We start from the raw sequence: 20635 nt of genomic DNA on the forward strand, positions 1-20635 counted from the left end.
CCCGTCGGCATCTCTTCCCCTTTCCCTTCCAGGGCTTAGGATCGGCTGCGGGACAGCAAAAAGAAACACAGAAGCCATGGGACTTTTCCTCTTGCCTGCATGCTATAGGCTCTGCCGATCCTGATCCCGCCCCCCTCTGAAGTGACTTCCTGTGTTTGAGGGGCAGGATTGAGACCGGCAGAGCTTATAGCAAATAGCAATGCAGGCAAGAGAAAAGGTCCCGCAGCTTCTGTCTTCGTTCAGAGTTCTGGGCAAGGGAACTTTAAGTAAACTGATGCAAGTTAAGAACCAGGCTGCTTCCAATTTAGTGTCGGTTATGGTGAGACCAGCCATTGTGACACTAGAGTCACTCTGGGGCCAGCAGCCAAGGGAGGGATTAAGAGATGCTGGATTCCCACGTGTTGTGGGAAGGGGATGGTAGACCCGGGGGGGGGGGGGGTTTGGTGTGACAGAAGGGAGATGGTGGATCCCCTTGGGGAGGATAGTTATTGGAACTATGTGGGAGTTGGAAGAATAGGGACACAAAGACAGATGCTGGATCTTGCAGGGGGCAGAGAGACATGGAAAATGCTGAACAGGAGGAGGGTGGAATATGAAGACAGAAGTAAGATGTTGGATATGGGTAGAGGGAGTAGAGAGACAGAGGGAATATGCTGGACATGGTGAAGGGGGAATAGGGAGACAAAGGAGAAGATGCTGAATAAGGAATGGAGGGAGTAGGTGATGGAAGGTATCTGCTGGATTAAGATGGGTAAAAGAGGGGAGGTACTGGAATACGTTCAATATAAAATCATAACTGAGGCTTGTTGGGATGGGATCAGATGGTTTGCGGGGACCGAGCTTGCGGAGACGGAGCGGAAATGTGTTTTTTAAATTTCAATCTTAGTAGTTTGCCGGTCCACAAAATAATTATTTTATTTCTGCCGGTCCACAGGTATAAAAAGGTTGAAAAACACTGATCTAGAATATTTAGCTAGTTGCTAATAGGTCTCTTTGTATAATGCTATGATATAACACATGTACACTTCTCCCTCCGAATTCGCGGGGGATAAGGGCAGAGCCGGACTGCGAATGGCGAAAAACCGTGAATATCAGGCTCTGACCCACCACCTCCCTCCCGCTTTCCCGGCCTTACCTGGTGGTCTAGCGGGCTTTTGAGGCAGGAGCGATCTTCCTAAGCTCTTGCCCCGTGCAGATCGCCATTAGGAAATGGCTGCTGTGAATTCCCGTAGTCTCTCGAGACTACGATGAGAACTCCCTACAGCTATTTCCTAATGGCGATCTGCACGGGGCAGGAGCGTAGGAAGATCGCTCCTGCCCCGAAAGCCCGCTAGACCACCAGGTAAGGCTGGGATACCGGGGGGAAGACTTAACGATGTTTTGTTGGTTTTTTTTATTTTTCCCCCTCCCCAAAAAATCGCGAATATGTGAAATCGTGATTACCGAAACCGCGAATGGGGAGGGGGAAGGGTATTTTATTTTAACAAATAACATTATTATCCCAGGACAAGCAGGCAGCATATTCTCACATATGGGTGATGTCATCCACGAAGCCCCATTGCGGACAGCTGCACAAGCAATCTTGCTTGAAGAACTTTAGAAAGTTTGTGACTGACCGCACCGTGCGAGTGCCTTCCCGCCCAACGTTAGGGTGTGCGTTTCCTCAGTTCTAGTTTTTCCACAGAGCTGAGAAGTCCCTACTTCAACATTCTGCGCGAATCTTTCAAATATTGTCTTTCATACAAGGGTTTATTACTTGCCGTTGACGAGTTGGGGGGGGGGGGTTCGGGGAGGTTTTGTCGGCAGGAGGGCTTGGGATCCCTCCTGCCGGTCATTGCGGGTTCGGGAGGGTGTCAGCAGGAGAGCTTTAAGAAAGGTTTGGACAATTTCCTGGAGAAAAAGTCCATAGTCTGTTATTGAGAAAGGCATGGGGGAAGCCACAACTTGTCCTGGATCGGTACATTGGAATGTTACTACTCCTTGGGTTTTTGCCAGGTACTAGGGACCTGGATTGGCCAATGTGAGAACGAGCTACTGGGCTTGATGGACCATTGGTCTGACCCAGTAAGGCTATTCTTATGTTCATATGTTAATATTATGCCTGCTCGCCTTGGAGAAAGCAAAGATACTTACCTGTAGCAAATCTTCACCAAGGATAGCAAGCATATATTCTCATAATCCGCTCCTCTCCCCTAGTTGGCTTCTTAGCTTTGTTACTGAATTGATGGCTCCATGAGCTGATGTCAGGCAGGAAGGCACCAGCATGCATGCAGAATCAACATTGTCTAAAGATTTAAAATGATAGTACATTTGATAGTGTCCGTACCTGGTTCCATGGATATCGTCACCCATATGTGAGAATATATTCCTGCTATCCTCTGAAAACACTTTATTGCAGCATGTATATAGTGTATTAAACACCTTTCTTTTTCTTATCAGTGGATTTCTGCAGTTCAGAAACTTAAGCTATGGAATTGAACCTCTAGAGTCATCTATTGATTTTCAGCACCTTGTTTATCAAATTGAATACTCTGAGGATTTGTACTCAGAGTCCACATCTTGTGGAATGAATTATGCAAATCAGAATATGCATTCCAAAGGAGTTTTGCATGACCCACAATTTCAAGTAAGTATTCTAAATCAACATAGTTAATACATATTTCTTATTTGTATACCACCTACAAGTAAATTAGAACTATTAAAGCAACGAACAATAAAAAAGAAAACCATGTCATAAAATCTATTTTATACATTGCAAAAACACTAGACATATCAAAGCACGGTATCTTGCTGGTTAATTTGCTTTCTGCTGTCCAAAAAATGACTGGTGTATGAGAGAGACTAGTAAATCTACTGATCAACTTTTACTCCAGTTTACTACTTGATGCTATGTAAGTTGAGCTGAGTTATTTAAGTCAGGAAACAAATAAAGTCAGCTTTGAGAAAACTATTGAAAATAGTGTGATGGATTACTTGTATCTAAATTTTTCATTTCTTAATTTTCAAATACTAAAATAAAATATCAAAATAAATTTTCTTTAATTTATTATGCCTTATTTCAAATAAAAATATTAGCCTAGCAAGTGAGCTTGCTGAAAACTGGTATCAGCTGGGAGGAGGATTTTTAAGTCAAGGTGAGCTTACAGTGTCCAAATTGAAGAGAAGAGGTCTGGAGGGGCTTGTAAGTGAGAATGGGGAGTACTAAAAATAAACAGCAGTGATTGTTTAAATTGTTAATAATGCTAGTTGAAAAATTGTGCTGGGCATGTACACTGAGAGGAGAGCATGCCTGAAAGAAAAATACTCATGACAATTAGCAGGAGACTTGGAGACGGCTAAAAGCAATTTGATTGGCTGTTAGCTTAAGCAGTAGGTTCAAAGAGAAATTTTAGCCAAGAGTTAGAGATGGGGACAGAGGGCTGGACAAAAGAAAGTTGCTGCCTGTAAGGAAATCCCTTTTAGATAAGAAAGGTGATATATCAGGTTCAGCTGTGTTTGATGCATTGTAGAAAGACAGCTAGTGAGTGAAATTCTGATTTCTTTTTATTTGGTTAAAAAAACAAACCAAGGGTGGTGTGAGTGTTGAGAAAACAAAATGAAAGTGTAACCAAAGGACTGAATCTCTATGCCTGAGATGAGCAATGGCTATTGAAAGTTTACCTGGATAATAATTTTTTGTTAGACCTTTCCTCCAGGAAATGCCCAAACCTCTGTTGAATTCTGGTATGTAAGTCATGTTGACCACATCATTGGATAACAAATTCCACAGTGTAATTATGTGCTGAAGGAAAAGACAAAAAAAAATTTCCAAATTTGTATTCAGTCTGCTGGCCATTAGTTTAATGGACTTTCCTTTTGGTTTTCTGTTCTTTGAAAGGTTAAAAAAATATTTCCTTATTTAATCCATTTCACCCCAGTAAGTTCATTATTTTATAAACTACATATACCCCCCAATCAGCCATCTTCTTTGCTGACTGAAAACCGTAACCTGTGTAGCTTCTCTTCATAAGGGAGGTGTTCTACCCTTTTTATCATTTTTGCTGCCCTTTTCGGAATCTTTTTTAGATCCATTATTTATCCCAGGACAAGCAGGCAGCCTATTCTCACATATGGGTGACATCATCCACGGAGCCCGGATGCGGACAGCCTCGCAAGCAGACTTGCTTGTAGAAATGTAGAAGTTTCGAGTCAGCCGCACCGCACATGCGAATGCCTTCCTGCCTAGCGCAGGGCGAGTCTCCTCAGATCTCAGTTTTCCACGGAGCCAAGAAGTCCGTCTTTGACTCTCTGTGTTTAACTTTGTTACTTCGTGCCTTCTCTCACTGCGGTTTGTGTTTATTTTCTTCGCGAATCGCTGTTCTTTACTTTCTTTCCAGTTTTTTGTTTTTTTTTAAAAATCTTATTTTCCTCCGTTTGACTAGCGGGTCAGGCCACTCGGCCGCGGGCTTCGACTTCGTTGTGGCTATTTTTCCTCCTATGTCCCGGCCAGCAACAGGCTTCAAGAAGTGTAGCCAGTGCCAGCGTGCGATTTCCCTCACGGACCCACACCATTGTTGCCTCAAGTGCCTTGGGCCGGACCATCAACCGAAGTCGTGCGAGTGCTGTGCTACTCTTCAACCTTGAGCCCTTAAACATCGTCGGATTTTAGTGGAGAAGTTTTTCGGGATGGACTCTTAAGTCACACCCTCGACTTCGAAAGCGGCCTTGGTTCCACCTTCTACCGAGGGTCCTCCTGCTTCCACGACTCTGACCTCGAGCCTCATCAGACCTGGGACGTCTCTTACCTCAAGTACACCTGCTGTATCTTCCCCTGGATCCTCGGGTCAGATAGCACAGCAGAAAATGCCAGCGGTGGTCCTCAAGCTTTCTAAGACTTCCAAGTCGAAGCACATTTCCACTGCCACTTTGGAGCCTATAGCCGTAGCAGGTGGTCCGGTTTCAGACGTGGATCCATCTTTGCCGGCTGCATTCCAGACCATGTTAGAGCAGCAATTTGTTCAGTTCCTAACTAAAATGGGACCGAAGCTGTCTTCTCTAATCCAGCCTGGGCATTCTGCAGACTTCCGTGAGGTCGAGCCTCTTCCTATGCCTCGGAGCTGAAATTTCACACTCTATGCAGGGAGCAGAGTCTTTGTGAGTGTCTGGTCTGGCATCTATACACTCTAAGCAAGGAGTAGATTCTTTGCAAGTGCCTCAACAGGAATCCTCACACTCCATACAAAGAGCAGACTCTTTGGGAGTGCCTTGAGACTCTTCCATCAAACCTCCTGAGCTTCGATCTACAGTTTCTAGCCCTATCCATTCCCTGGTAGTAACGTCTGCTTCCATCTCCGGGGCGAAGTCTCCTCGATCCTCGAGACCTGCTTCTAAGCACCACTCTCGTCGTCGATCGAGGCCTTCCTCAAGGCATACCTCCAGGCATAGATCTTCTTCCAAAGAGCGCCCAGCTTCAACTAAGCCTTGATCTACACCTTCCAGATCTTCCAGACCACTGACTCCTCGATCGAGGTCTCCGCTTCCAGACCTCGAGGACTCAGCGGCTTCCATTGCCTTGTCCAAGTCTCCTTATTCTTTTGAAGACTATTTCCCCGCTGAGTTTTCATCTTCGACCTAGGCTGCCTCGAGGTCATCGAGTCCCTCTTGAGGCAAGGCATTGGCAGATCAGCTATCTTCCTCTTCTTTTCTTTGCCAGATGGCTGATGACCTGGAACTTCAATTGGATGCTGGTTCTAAATACTGTAAGGAGTATCTCGAAGTCATGCATCTTCCTCAACCTCCTGCAGAGTTCCTTAAGCTTCCTCTTCACAAGCTTTTGTCTCAGACTTTCACACGATGCCTGGAGACTCCTTATGCATTTCCTGCTGTTCCAGGCAAATTGGACTCCAGGTATAGAAATCTCCATTGCAAAGGATTTGAGAATTCACAGTTGTCTCACCAATCCCTGCTTGTGGAGTCTTCCTTAAAAAGATCCCATCCTACTAGAGTTTATGCTACCGTTCCTTTTGGAAGGGAAGGGGAAACTATGGACCAGTTTGGATGTCGCCTTTACCAAAATGCTATGATGTCCTCCAAAGTCCTCAATTATAATTTTCATTTTGTGACTTATCTCAAGTTACTCATTGATCTTCTTAAATTTCTCAGCTATTTAGATACACAGAAGCACTTAAAGAAGTCATCGCTACTCTGTCTCAACTTAGATTACATCTTCTCCAGTCTTATGATGCCTTTGAGTTATCAGCCAAGGCGACTGCTTGTTCGTAGCAATGCGCCGCCTGGCCTGGCTTCGCACCATTGATATGGACCCTAATCTTCAGGACCGCTTGGCTAACATTCCTTCTGCAGACAATGACCTATTCAATGAATCTATCAAGGCAGCCAGCAAGAAATTGAGCATGAAAAATCTTTTGCTTCCATTATTAGACCAAAGCCTAAGCCAGCTCCTGTCAAGTCAAGCCTTCACGACCTCCTCCAATGTTCCAGAAGCGTTATGCTCTGAGGGCGACTCCTTACAATCGTCCGCCTCCCAAGAAACAGCAGCATCAGAAGCAACAAAAATCTCAACCTTCTGCTGCACCTAAGGCTGCGCATCCTTTTTGACTGTTTACAATAGAGCATAACCTCCATCGTTCTGTCTCTGATTTCTCTTCCCCCTAAAGGAGGTCGTCTCCATCATTTTTACCACTGATGAATGACAATTACATCCAACCTCTGGGTGCTGACCATCATCAGGGAAGGATACTCTCTTCATTTCACTCAGGTTCCACCAGAGCTTCCTCCAAGAGAGTATCCTTCCAGTCCATCCCAGACCGCCCTTCTTCTTCAGGAAGCTCAAGCTCTGCTTCGTCTCCATGCCATCGAACCAGTTCCTTTGGAACAGCAGAACAGGGGGTTTTACTCCCGTTACTTTCTTGTTTTGAAGAAGACGGGCAATCTGCGGCCCATTCTGGATCTTGGGGCTCAACAAATTTTTGGTGAAAAGAAAAATTTAGAATGTTGTCCCTGGCATCCCTTTATCCCCTTCTTGAGCAGAACGAGTGGTTATGCTCTCTGGATCTCAAGGAGTCCTACACTCATATTCCCATTCATCCGGCCTCCCATCAATATCTCAGATTTCGGGTGGGGAATATGCATTATCAATTCAGAGTGCTGCCTTTGGCCTGGCTTCATCTCCCAGAGTGTTCACCAAGTGCCTGGTAGTGGTAGCAGCAGCTCTAAGGAACCATGCTCTGCAGGTATTTCCCTACCTCGACGACTGGCTTATCAAAGATTCAACATCTCGGGGGGTTATTGTAGCAACCCAAATCAACTTTCCCAAATCTCAGCTTCAGCCCTCACAGAATCTACAATTCATCGGAGCTGTTCTGGACTAGAGAGTTGCGCGGGGACAGAAATCCCACCCGTCCCCGCCAAAGTCCCACCCGTCCCCACCAGTCCCCGTGAGGAATCCCACCCATCCCCACCCGTCCCCGTGAGGAATCCCTCCGTCCCCACCCGTCCCCGCGAGGAATCCCCTCCGTCCCCACCCGGAATCCCCTCCGTCCCCGCCCGTCCCTATAAACTTCAGAAATAGTTATTTCATTTAATTATGCTACTGAATTAAAGGCTCTGGTAGAAATCCATTTACAAATAAGCAAAAAGACTTTATTAATTTGAAAATATTAATTGGGAAGAATACATACTTTGCAAACGGGTTTCTACCAGAGCCTCTAATGTTTATAAATTTTTATCAACACAACTAATATACTACTTTATCCTGAAGAAAAATAAAAAAAAAGAAATATAATTCTTTTCCTACCTTTGTTGCCTGATTTCTGCTTTCCTCATGTTCTCATTCAATTCCTTCCATCCACTGTCTCTCTTCCTTCTGCATCTTCCATTTGCTCTGTTACTGTGCCTCTCCCTTTCTTCCCCCTTCCAAATTGGTCTGGCACCCATCTTCTTCTCTCCGCTCCCCCCATAGTCTGGCATCTGTCTTCTTCCCTGCCAGCGTCTTCTCCCTACTCTCTCTTCCCCATTTCCTTTCAGAGTCCTTCTCCCCCCATCTTCCCCATGTCCTGTCAGCATCCTTCTCCCCCCTCTGTCTTCCCCATGTGCTTTCAGCATCCTTCTCATCCCTCTCTCTTCCCCATTTCCTTTCAGCGTCCTTCTCCCCCCATCTTCCCCATGTCCTGTCAGCATCCTTCTCCCCCCTCTGTCTTCCACATGTGCTTTCAGTGTCCTTCTCCCCCCTCTGCTTCCCCATGTCCTTTCAGCGTCCTTCTCCCTCTCTGTCTTCCCCATGGCCTTTCAACGTCCTTCTCCACCCCCCCCCACATCTTCCCCATGTCCTTTCAGCGTCCTTCTCCACCCCTTTGTCTTCCCCATGTGCTTTCAGCATCCTTCTCATCCCTCTGTCTTCCACAAGTGCTTTCAGAGTCCTTCCCCCCCCCCGCCCTTCCCATGGCCTTTCAGCGTCCTTCTCCACCCCTTTGTATTCCCCATGTGCTTTCAGCGTCCTTCTCCCTCCTCTGTCTTCAAGTGCTTTCAGAGTCCTTCCCCCCTCCCGTATTCCCCATGGCCTTTCAGCGTCCTTCTCCCCCCTCCTTCTCTACCGCCCCGGGTGCAGCACAGCCGGCCAGGTCCCCTTACTTTTGTGGCACTTTCCCGACCGACCGACAACAGCCCCGGTCCGACAAACCTCCCTGCCCTTAACTGCGAATCTAAATTACCTTATTACAGCTGCTGTAAGAAGATAATTTAGATTTGCGGCTACAGGGCAGGGAGGATTGTCGGAACGGGGCTGTTGTCGGTCGGTCGTGGAAGTGCCACAAAAGTAAGGGTACCTGGCCGGCTGTGCTGTAACCGGGGCGGGGTGTGGCGGGGCGGGGCGGACCGCCCCCTCCCTTGGTAGCCACTCGAACCGCGAGGCTACTCTCCTCCTTACCTGCACTGCCTGCAGCACAGAGCCAAACGGAAGTCTTCCCGACGTCAGCGCTGACGTCGGAGGGAGGGAGGGCTTTGTTTAAGCCCTTTGTTTAAGCCCTCCCTCCCCTCCGACGTCAGCGCTGACGTCGGGAAGACTTCCGTTCGGCTCTGTGCTGCAAGCAGAGAAGGTAGGGAGAAGAGCTGCGCGACTGAGTACATCCAGCCCCGCTGGAACCCCGCGACCCTCGGGGGCGTCCCCACGGGATCCCCGTGACCCGAAGGGGGAACCCGCGGGATTCCCGTCGTCCCCATTCCCGTGCAGCTCTCTATTCTGGACACTGTCCAACTCAGAGCATTCCTTCCACAACAACGTCTGGAAGCTCTCCTTCAACTCTGTCATCAGTGTCTTCCCGCTCTTCCATCTCAGCGAGACACATGATGGTATCCTAGGTCACATGGCCTCCACAGTACACGTGACTCCTTTTGCCAGAATTCAGCTTAGAATTGCTCAGTGGACCCTGGCATCTCAATGGACGCAGGTTTGCGACCCACTTTCTCAACACATAAGTCACTCCTTCATTGTCGCAATCTCTCCGTTGGTGGATGCTCTCTTACAATCTCTCCAGAGGCTTGTTTTTTCAAACGCCCCTTCATCACAAGGTCCTCACGACAGATTCCTCGACCTACGCTTGGGGCGCTCATCTCGATAGTATCTGTACACAAGGCCACGGATCGTCAATGTCATATCAGTCTGTTGGAACTCAGAGCGATCTTAAAGGTAGTCCTCATTCGGACGGACAACCAAGTCGCCATGTATTATGTCATCAAACAGGGAGGAACGGGATCTGCCTCCCTTTGTCAAGAAGCTCTGAAGGTTTGGGACTGGGCAATCCGCCACAACACCTTCCTCAAAGCTGTCTACATCCAAGGGGCGAAGAATTGCTTGGCAGACAACTTGAGTCGTCTTCTGCAACCTCACGAATGGACACTCCATTCCTCGCCTCTTCATCACATTTTTTCACAGTGGGGAACACCTCAAATAGACCTCTTTGCAGCTCCCCACAACTACAAACTACTTCAGTTCTGCTGTAGGATATACTCTCCTCATTGCCTCGAGGCAGATGCTTTTCTTCTGGAATGGACGAATCTCTTACTCTATGCATTCCCTCCATTCCCTCTCATTCTCAAGACTCTGGTCAAGTTGAAGAATGATCATGCTACCATGATTCTGATTGCTCCTCGGTGGCCGAGACAACCTTGGTACTCCCTTCTACTTCAACTCAGCAGCAGGGAGCCCTACCTTCTACCAGTTTTTCCTTCTCTGCTTACACAGAGTCATAGATCTCTGCTTCATCCCAACCTGCAGTCTCTACACCTGACAGCTTGGTACCTCTCAACTTAACTCCTCTTCAGTTTTCTCAACCTGTCAGAGATGTTTTAGAGGCTTCTAGGAAGCCTACCACTAGACAATGCTATCACCAAAAATGGACTAGATTTTCTGCGTGGTGTTTTTCTCATGATAAAGAGCCTCAACATTCCTCCTTATCTTCTGTTTTGGATTGCCTTTTGCACTTATTCACTTCTGGCCTCAAGTCTACATCGATCCGAGTCCATCTCAGTGCAATTATGGATTATCCCAGGACAAGCAGGCAGCATATTCTCTACATGTTGGTGACGTCACCGACGGAGTCCCCTAGCGGACGTTTTCGCAAGCAGACTTGCTCGTAAACCTTCAGGCTTGCAATTGGCCCGGGCATGCGTGCGTGCCCCTTCCACCCTGCCTAGGGCATGCGTCTCCTCAGTGTGTCCTCAGTTCTGCTCCCTTGCTTCGCGCGATATCGTCCCTCTAGCACCGCGGCTTGTTTGGTTAACTCCTGTTGAGTTGCTGTGCTCGCGTCTTTCATTTCATTTTTTCCAGTTCGTATAATTTTGACCGGGTTCCTGGTCTTTCTCTTGCCGCCTGGCCTCGAGGGGCCGCGGATGTCTTGTTTTCTTATGTCCCGGCCTCGTTCCGGCTTTAAAAACTATACTAAGTGCAACCGGGTTATCTCCATCACTGATCCTCATCGTTGATGTGTGGAGTGCCTGGGTGCTGAGCACCACGCTGAGTCGTGTCCCCATTGTGCGACTTTGCAACCGTGGGCCCTTCATCGCAGGGTGGCTAAGATTCTTCAACTCTTTGGCCCCATGGATCCTGCGGGACAGGCCTCGAGCTCGGCCTCGGCCCTCCTGCTATTCCAGTCTCGGATAAGTCTCCTCTTTCCTCCTCAGGTGTGCCGGCAAAGAAGCCTACCTCAAGTCTCATGTCAGCACTGCCTCGTCGGCGTCTTCGAGATATCACTCTAAGCGTGCCTCCTCACGTAGGGAATACTCTTCCTCGAGGTCGCCCCCGAAGGAGCATACTGCTGCACCTCAGACTCACCTACCTATGGTCTTGGTGCCTATGTTCGAGGACATGCTTAAGGCTATTATTACCACACAGCTTTCCTCGGTGGTGAGCCAATTAGTCCCAACTTCGATGCCTTTGACTTCGGTCTCAACCCAGTCACGGTCTGACCAGCCTGAGCGTCCCCTCATCTCTCGAGGCCTCACCTGTAAGACTCATCGGGTTCCCTTGACTGATTCTTCATCTCCTTTCGGGGATCCAGGCCAGGGACCCGTTTTTCCTCCGCTACTGCGGCAAGACTCGCCTCTTCTAAAAGACCCCGGTCTTCTCCACCTGTCAGGGCAGGTCTCCGACCTTGAGGCAATCCAGACACACGCTTGTCCTCGAGTTGGACTCTAGTGTATGTTCCCCATCGAGGCAATTGCCAGCTTCTAAGGCACCTGCTTCGAAGCTGGTTGGGGAATTCTCCTTTACCCTTTCTTCTCCAGGGCTTCGCCAGCAGATCTCTCGGACCCCGGAGTTTTCCCCGGTCCATTGGCACGGGGCCATTCCTCGACGCCCCCTAGACACCTTAGTCGAACCGCTTCGGTCTCCCGTTCATGGGACTCTGAGGCCCCAGCTTACTATTCCAAGGAGGTTTCTCCCTCTTTCTCGGCTGCATCCCGGTCCCGGTTGGAGTCTCCCCAGAAGATGAATCTTCTTCTCGGACCTCTTCCTTATCTTGTTTCATCTCTGACATGAGCAAAGCTTTGAGCTTGGATCTTCAGTCCGACTCCCGCTTTACCCAGGAATACCTGGCGGAAATGGGAGTTGACCATCCGCCTCGTGAGGTGCTTCGCTTTCCTTGGCATCAGGTTCTCCGGCAGACATTTCTCCGGAACCTGGAGACACCATTGCCCTCACTTCTGCTCGAAGAGTCAGTGAGCTGCAATCTTTAGTTGCTGATCCACCTTTCACTGTCTTCCATCATGACAAGGTGGTCCTCTGTACTCATCCTAAATTCCTCTCTAAAGTGGTTTCGGAATTTCATCTCAACCAATCTTGTTCTTCCAGTGTTCTTCCCAAAGCCTCATTCTCATCCTGGAGAATCAGCTCTTCATACTCTGGACTGTAAATGTGCTTTGGCCTTCTATTTGGAATGCACCAAACCACACAGAATTGCTCCTCAACTTTTTGTCTCCTTCGATCCAAACAAGTTGGGACATCCAATCTCTAAGCTGCCATCTCCAACTGGATGGCTGCTTGTATCTCCTTCTGCTATGCCCAGGATGGATTACAACTACAGAGTCGAGTCACAGCCCACAAAGTCAGAGCAATGGCAGCTTCAGTAGCTTTCTTCAGATCTACACCTATTGAGGAAATTTGCAAAGCTGCTACCTGGTCCTCGGTTCATACATTCACCTCTCACTATTTTCTGGATGTTTTCTCCAGATGGGATGGCCATTTTGGCCAGAGAGTATTACAAAATTTATTTTTCTAAGTTGCCATCACTCCCACCATCCCATTCTGGTTAGCTTGGAGGTTACCCATATGTGAGAATAGGCTGCCTGCTTGTCCTGGGATAAAGCACAGTTACTTACCATAACAGTTGTTATCCAAGGACAGCAGGCAGCTATTCTCACAACCCACCCTTCTCCCCTGGTTGGCTTCTCTGCTAGCTATTTAAACTGAGGAGACTCGCCCTGCGCTGAGCGGGAAGGCACTCGCGCATGCGCGGTGCGGCTGACTCAAAACTTCTACATTTCTACAAGCAAGTCTGCTTGCGAGGCTGTCCGCATCCGGGTTCCGTGGATGACATCACCCATATGTGAGAATGGCTGCCTGCTGTCCCTGGATAACAACTCTTATCCCAGGACAAGCAGGCATATATTCTCACTGATGGGTGACATCACCTCGGAGCCCCAATACGGACACTTCAAGAGCTTGAAAAAAGCTCTTGACACCTGCACCGCTCATGCGCGAGTGCCTTCCTGCCTGACGGAGGCACGCGATTCCTCATTTCTTTCATTTCCTGCTCTCGCGGTTTTTCCTGACTTTTAGTCAGTTTCTTCTTAGTTTGTTTTTTTCTAAGTTCATCTTTAAAAAAAAAATTCATTTTATTTTTTTCTCTCGTTGTGAGTTAGGCCTTTTGAGGCCTTATGGATCACCATTTTCTTTTTTCCCCTCTACATGGCTCTTGTCCTGGGCTGGTTTTTCCTGCCCATTCTTCATCCACACGGTTGTTTTGTGGGGGATCTTGTCTTCACTGACATCCTACTATTATTTTAGCTATTTCGTGGCATCGACCTTGTCAGTTTTTTCTTCCCTTGCTTTTTTCTTCCTCAGCGCATTTTCATGTGCTTTCTCAAGAAGCTGTTTCCAGTCGATGACGCCATCCATCCGGCACCAGTCGACACCGGTCATCTGGCACACCAACGTCTTTCCGACATCGATTTCTATCCGCACCATCGGTGAGGTTTCTTCTTTTGGTAAGTTGGCAGCTTGGTTTACCAGTGAGTCAAGTTCTGACCTTTTTTAAGTCCTCTCTCTGGCTCCGCTTCGATGTCGATGACTGTCTTGATATAGGCATGTTCCTCTTGGAAGCGTGGAGCGACACCGATGGTGCCGATCATGAGACAAGGGTACCGGTGTTCTTTTCTTTCTTCTATTCTGGAGTCACACCTAGGGTACTGGTCATCGACCAAAGGGTACCGGTGTTCTTCTATTCTACACATCATGAAAAGGAAAAAGTAAAATAAGAACTCAGAATAAAAAGTATAACCAAGCTAAGAAAATAACTGTTAATACATGAAGATTATTTTGACAGCCTAGACTGGAGCTATTCTTGGCACACCAGTGATCATCCGTGTTGTTGAATTCAAAAGTAACTGCAACAACCTTATCTTCACCTTCACAACCCCATCCAGTCTTCTGGTACTATGCTGGTTTAAAAAAAAATTACAACTTACCAACAGTAGCTTTGCAAGTTCATTTTTCAATTCTATCAGCACTCTGACCTGGCATCCTGGTATCTATCCTTCCCCCTCCATGGTCTAGCATCTCCTTTGCATCCTTCCTTCCTTTCCCTCCTTCTTCTCTCCCTTCCCTGGTCTTCCTTCTCCCTCCCTCTCCCCAGTCGGGTGCAGCAATTCTCTCCTCCTCAGGTCCCCTCCCTTCCTCTTTATCACCCCCACCCCAGTCGGCAGTGGAGCGTTCATAACCCATTCCACAAAATATGTTTCTCAAAGCTATATACCTAACAGGCAAACAGAACATGCCACATTCCTTCTAGACCAGTGGTCTCAAACTCGCAGCCCGGGGGCCACATGTGGCTCGCCAAGTACTATTTTGAGGCCCTCAGTATGTTTACCATAATCACAAAAGTAAAATAAAACAGTTTCTTGATCATTAACGGGTGCTAGAACATATGTGTGTGTGTCTGTCTTTATTTCTTTCTCTCTCTCTCCTTAGCCGCTTTCTTTCTTTTTGCCTTTATTTTTCCTTGGCTGTCCTCTGTCCCTTTTTCTTCACCCCCCCTGTCCATCAGCATCTCTTTCCTTCTCCCCCTGTCCAGCAGTAGGCATCCCTTCCTTTTTTATCCCCCCTCCTCCTTCTTATCCCTATGATACTCTTACCTTGCTCTGTCCCTGATCAGAGGTTCCCGACAGCCGCCCATTTGCACCCATTGGAAAAGTTCCCACTGCCGCATCCCGCACCCCTCCTGACGCGGCTCCCGCTGTCCTTTCTGTCTGTCTGTGTCCCTGGCCCCCTTTGCCTGTCTGTCTTTCTGTGTATCTCCTTGACCCTGTGTCTTTCTTCTTTCTCCCTCTGTCTGTCTGTCCAAAGCAGCATTCCATCCCCCTCCATTTCCCACCCCCCACACCAGTTCCCTGTGCACCTGCCCCTGTGTTTTTCTTATTTTCTTTGTGTTTCCCTTCCTCTCTCTGTCTGTCTGTCCAAAGCAGCATTCCCTCCCCCTCCATTTCCATCCCCCCCCCACCAGTTCCCTGTGCAGCAGCATTAGCGTTTCCTCTACCTTCCCTTCCCTTCCCGCGGTCCGGACTACAAGCGTGGTGATTACAGCAGCGCTTGTATCAGTCTCCATACGCTGCTTCGGGTCCTTCTATGCCCTGATTTACTCTGGCACGTCCCTGATGACATCATCAGAGACGCGGCAGAGCAAATCAGGGCAGTAGAAGGGCCCGAAGCAGCGTGTGAAGACTGATGCACACGCTGCTGGAATCGCCATTCGGGCCCGCGGGAAGAGAAGGGGGTGGGTGTCAAAGGAGGAATGGAGATCAGCGGCGGCAGGAGGAACGGAGATCGTCGTCTGGCTGCGGTCGGGCTTGTGTAGAGCAGGGAGGCTGTGACGTATTAAGCGAGCAGGTGGTGACGTAAAACCCGCGCATGCGCACTCGTGTTTTCGCGACGGATCAGGGAACACGTTTTTTTAGTGCGCATGCACGGCCTATCATTTTATTATATTAGATACTTAGCCAAAAGGAAAGATTTATAAACTATGGTTTTACCTCATGCAAAATTGTCATTTCTTTAATAAGACATTAATTATTTTTTTCTGGGGCCCTCCAAGTACCTACAAATCCAAAATGGGGCCCTGCAAAGGGTTTGAGTTTGAGACCACTGTTCTAGACTGAATGAACAAATTTCTCTATGTATTTCCTCCAATACCTTTAATAAGAAAACTTCTATTCAAACAGGAGCCAGCTACTATAATTCTCATAGCTCTAAGATTGCTGAGACAGCCCTGGTTCCGTCTTCTCCTTCAACTCAGTGTCAGGGAATCCATTCCTCTGTAGATTTTCCCAACTCTGACTCAGAACGAGGGTTCCCTCCTCTACCCCAGTCTATGTTCACTAGCTCTCACAACTTGGTACTTCTCTCCCAACAAGTAAATGAATTTGATCTCTCTGCTCCAGTATCAGTTATAATTAATGCTGCCAGAAAACCATCCACACAGTGCTGTTACCATTTCAAGTGAACCTGTTTTACCCTATGGTGTAACCAGCACATATTGCTGCCAGATACATATCCTCTGTCATCAGTGTTGGACTACCTCTTACATCTCTCCAACTCTGGACTAAAGACCCCTTCAGTGAGGGTGCACCTCAGTTACATCAGTGCTTTTCACATTCCTCTTAACGATAAACATCTGGCTACACACCCATTGATTTCCAAATTCATGAAAGGCCTTTTACACTACAAACCCTCAATCAAGCCTCCTCCAGTTACTTGGGACCTCAATGTTGTACTGTTTGTGAAAGCTTTTTACTAGGTTGGATTGCAATAGCCTATTTTACTGAAGGTCAGCCATTGATAGCCTATTTTACTGAAGTTTTACTAGCTTTGTACTAATTTTAGGACGCTAGATAACTGTGATGAGTCAATGTACTATGTTGTCTTGATTGTGTATGTTCACAGGATTATGTATGTTCTCTTTGTAAATCGCTTCGGTTTTAAGAGGTGTAGAAATTTTTAAAATAAATAAATAAACTTTAATGAAGCCACCGTTTGAGCCACTGACATCTTGATTATTCAAGTACCTAATGTAGAAAGTAGTCTTCTTAATCCGCATTATTTCAGCATGCCGAGTCAGGGAGCTCCAAGTACTAGTTTCAGATCGACCTTATACAACATCCTATCATGACAGTTGTCCTTCATACTCATCCCAAATTCCTACCAAAAGAAATTTCAAAATTTCATTTCAACCAGTCTATAGTTCTGCTTGTCGTCTTCCCACAACCACATTCCCATCCCGGGGAAGCTGCACTCCACATATTGGCCTGTAAATGTACTTTAGCTTATTACCTAAATCGGGCAAAGCCTCATAGAACCTCAGCTCAACTATTCCTCTCATTTGATCCTAACAGACTGGGAACCCCTGTAACCAAGAGAACAATCTCTATATAGTTAGCAGACTGTCTCCTTCTGCTTTGCTCGGGCTGGGTTACCGTTGGAAGATCATGTCAGCACATAAAGTTAGAGAAATTTCAGCTTCAGTAGCTTTTCTCCGTTCCACTCCTATTGAGGACATTTGTAAAGCAGCAACCTAGTCCTCAATACATAATTTCACATCCCATTACTGTCGGAAGACTCATTCTAGATGGGATAGTCAGTTCAGCCATGCAGTTCTACAAACTTTATTCTCTGTTTAGATGCCAACTTCCCTCCATCCCTTTCGTCATAGCTTGGGAGTCCCATCTGTGAGAATATGTTGCCTGCTTGTCCTGCGATAAAGTACAGTTACTTACCTGTAACATGTGTTATCCAGAGGCAGCAGGCAGATATTCTCACAACCCTCCCACCTCCCCTAGTTGGCTTCTTAGCTTTTTTATTGAACTGATGCTCCCGCGAGCTGACGTCAGATGGGAAGGCACTCGCACATGCACGGTCTCGAGACTTCTAAAGAAGTTAAAGTGACAGTACACTTTCGCGCTGTCCATACCGAGGCTTTGTGGATGATGTCACCCATCTGTGAGAATATCTGCCTGTTGTCCCTGGATAACATTTGTTACAGGTAACTAACTGTGCTTTATAGTCCAACATAAAATTGTATTATTAAGCTAATGGTGAAAATGTTCATATTTTATACAATATTTTTTGTTTTCCAAGCAGGAAATATATACTTCACCTCAAACTCAATATGTGGAATCCTTTGTTGTTGTGTCAAAAGGACAGGTATGCCAAGTTTTGATTTTCTAGCACGATCATATTACTACTACTGTTGTTGGTTGGCTGTATATTAGTTAAAAAAAAAAATATTCAGAGCAGTGAAAATATTCTTAAGGAAAGTATGCAGAATTTTCTTGAGTCTAAGGGCTCCTTTTGTAAAGCCATGGTAGCAATTCCCCCATGGCAAATTCACTGAAGCCCATTCAATTCCTAAGGGCTTTGATGCATTTGCTGAAGGGGAATTGCTACCATGTTTTGTAAAAGGGGCCCCTAAGTTTCCTATCTGCGAGAATTTTAAAAATAATTTGAAACTGGTGGGACACTGCTGTATACTTTGTTTACTGTGCTAGGTTAAGAATGTAAAGTTCTCCAGATGCAATGCAACTCAACTTAAAACCCTATTGCAACCAGCTGCAACCCACTGTCCTTCAGCTTAGGAACAAAATTCTATGAACTTCCACCTGAAATTCTTTCTTGGTTGGTGCATGTTAATGTTTTGTTTTGTTTTTTTAATATTTTATTTATAAATTTTTCATTCTTACAATATTTTAATTGTACATAAAACATCAAATAATACATGAAAAATTGTGATTACAAATAATTCAATTTATCATATAAAATATAACCCTCCCCTTTTTTCATTTCTTAAATCCATATAATATACATTCCCCTCCCCTCCCCATTCTAATATAACTATTATTAATGTGCTATGAAATCTGATCATTGGAATAACGAGTCAATGGTTCCCAAATTTTCTTAAAATTATGAATATTTCCCTGTTGTAATGCTATTGTTTTTTCCATTTTGTATATATGACAGACTGAATTCCACCAAAATGTATAGTTTAATTTGGTATAATCCTTCCAATTTTGAGTTATTTGTTGCTTGGCGACCCCTGTCAATATTAATAATAGTTTGTTATTGTTTGCTGAAATTGGACTCTGAGTTCTCATTGCTGTACCAAATAGTATAATATCATATGAGAGTCCTACATGATTTTCTAGTAATTCATTAATTTGGGGCCAAATTAGTTTCCAAAATGCATTTACACAGGGACAAAAAAAAATTAAATGGTCTAATGTCCCAACTTCTATTCTGCAATGCCAGCATCTATTAGATCTAGTACTATCTATCTTTTGTAAGCGCGTAGGGGTCCATAAAGCTCTATGTAACAAAAACATCCAAGTTTGACTCATAGATGCTGACTTTGTAGATCTTAATCTCCAGGACCAAAATCGTGGCCTTTGAGACTCAGAAATTGTCTGACCAATCTCAATACTCCAAATATCCCTTTTCTTTTTTTTATTTAAAAATCCATTTAACAATTTATACCATTTTGCGGTTTGGTGACCCAAAAAATCCGCCTGGAAACATAGGACCTGCAGACTATATTGAGTATTAAGAGTTTTCCATTCAGGGAACCCTGCCTGAATAGCTTGCTTCAATTGCAACCATTTAAAATATTGTGTTTTATTTAATCCAAATTTATGTTGCAATTGTGAAAAACTAAGCATTGATCCTTCTGAAATAACATCATTCAATGTTCGTATACCTGCAATTATCCATTGTTTCCAGACGATTTTGTATCCGCCAATCTTGATCCTGGAGTTTACCCAAATTGATTGATTTAATGATTTAGCAATTGGTTCTGGTGATAGATTACTAATATATCTTAATGTCTTCCAGGTATCCAATAGAATTCTGTTATCCTTATATCGTCTAGGCATGTTTATACTAATTAGATGTTCTACATGTAATGGGAACAGGGAAATGGGAAAATTCTAGATATAGCCAATCTGGTACATTCTCCATGAGATCTGGGAGGATCCAATACATACCCTATCTTAGAATATAGGCTTGATGGTACCTATAAAAAATTGGAAAATTTACCCCTCCCTCCACAATTGGTCTTTGTAAAGATACTAAAGCAATTCTGGGTCTTTACCCAAACCAAACAAATTTTGTAAGAATATTATTTAACTTTTTATAGAATGACCCCTGAAAAAATATTGGTATCATACTCATTTGATAACAAACCACAGGCAACATCATCATTTTAATTGTTTGAACTCTTCCCCACCAAGAAAGATGTAAAGGATTCCATTGCTCACACATTTCTGTTATTTTTTTTAATAAAAGTCCTTTGGTACAATGAACATTAATTGGAAGAATTTCCGATTTACTCCAATTAATTTTATATCCAGAAAATTTCCCAAATTTCTCTAGAAGATTAAGTAAACTTGGAACAGTATTCCCCGGTTCTCTTAAATATAATAATATATCATCTGCATATGCAGAAAGTTTAAATTCCCAGTAAGAAAATGGGATTCCCTTTATCTCCTTAGTTTGATTAATTGCAATTAATAAGGGTTCTAATACAATATCAAAAAGTAAGGGGGACAAAGGACATCCTTGTCTAACTCCCCTTTGCAAGTTAAATCTATCTGATATATTGTTATTTATATATAATCTTGCACCAGGAGAGCTATACAAAGTCTTAATCATTTTAATAAAACCGGGACCTAATCCAAACCATTCTAGAGCTTGATACATAAATTTCCATTCTACTCTATCAAATGCTTTTTCTGCATCTAAAGATATCATAAAAGCTGGATCATTCATATTTTTCACTAAATTTAAAGAGTGAAATGCTAATCTAGTATTGTTTGATGAGTG

The 20635-nt window shown here is 45.4% G+C and overlaps 1 protein-coding gene across 3 annotated transcripts in view; it reads left to right on the forward strand.

Moving 5' to 3' along the window:
• Positions 1–20635, forward strand: part of LOC117362008 (disintegrin and metalloproteinase domain-containing protein 9-like) — a 237154-nt gene that overhangs the window by 98774 nt on the left and 117745 nt on the right. For 2 of the 3 annotated variants that reach the window (XM_033947712.1, XM_033947714.1), the window contains 2 exons: positions 2440–2626; positions 17900–17965. In XM_033947712.1, the coding sequence (XP_033803603.1) occupies positions 2440–2626; positions 17900–17965 (253 nt within the window). The remainder of the gene's footprint in view (positions 1–2439; positions 2627–17899; positions 17966–20635) is intronic. The other variant, XM_033947713.1, reaches the window with a different exon arrangement.

Source organism: Geotrypetes seraphini, chromosome 6, assembly GCF_902459505.1.
Source record: "Geotrypetes seraphini chromosome 6, aGeoSer1.1, whole genome shotgun sequence".
In the NCBI taxonomy this organism is placed as follows: domain Eukaryota; kingdom Metazoa; phylum Chordata; class Amphibia; order Gymnophiona; family Dermophiidae; genus Geotrypetes; species Geotrypetes seraphini.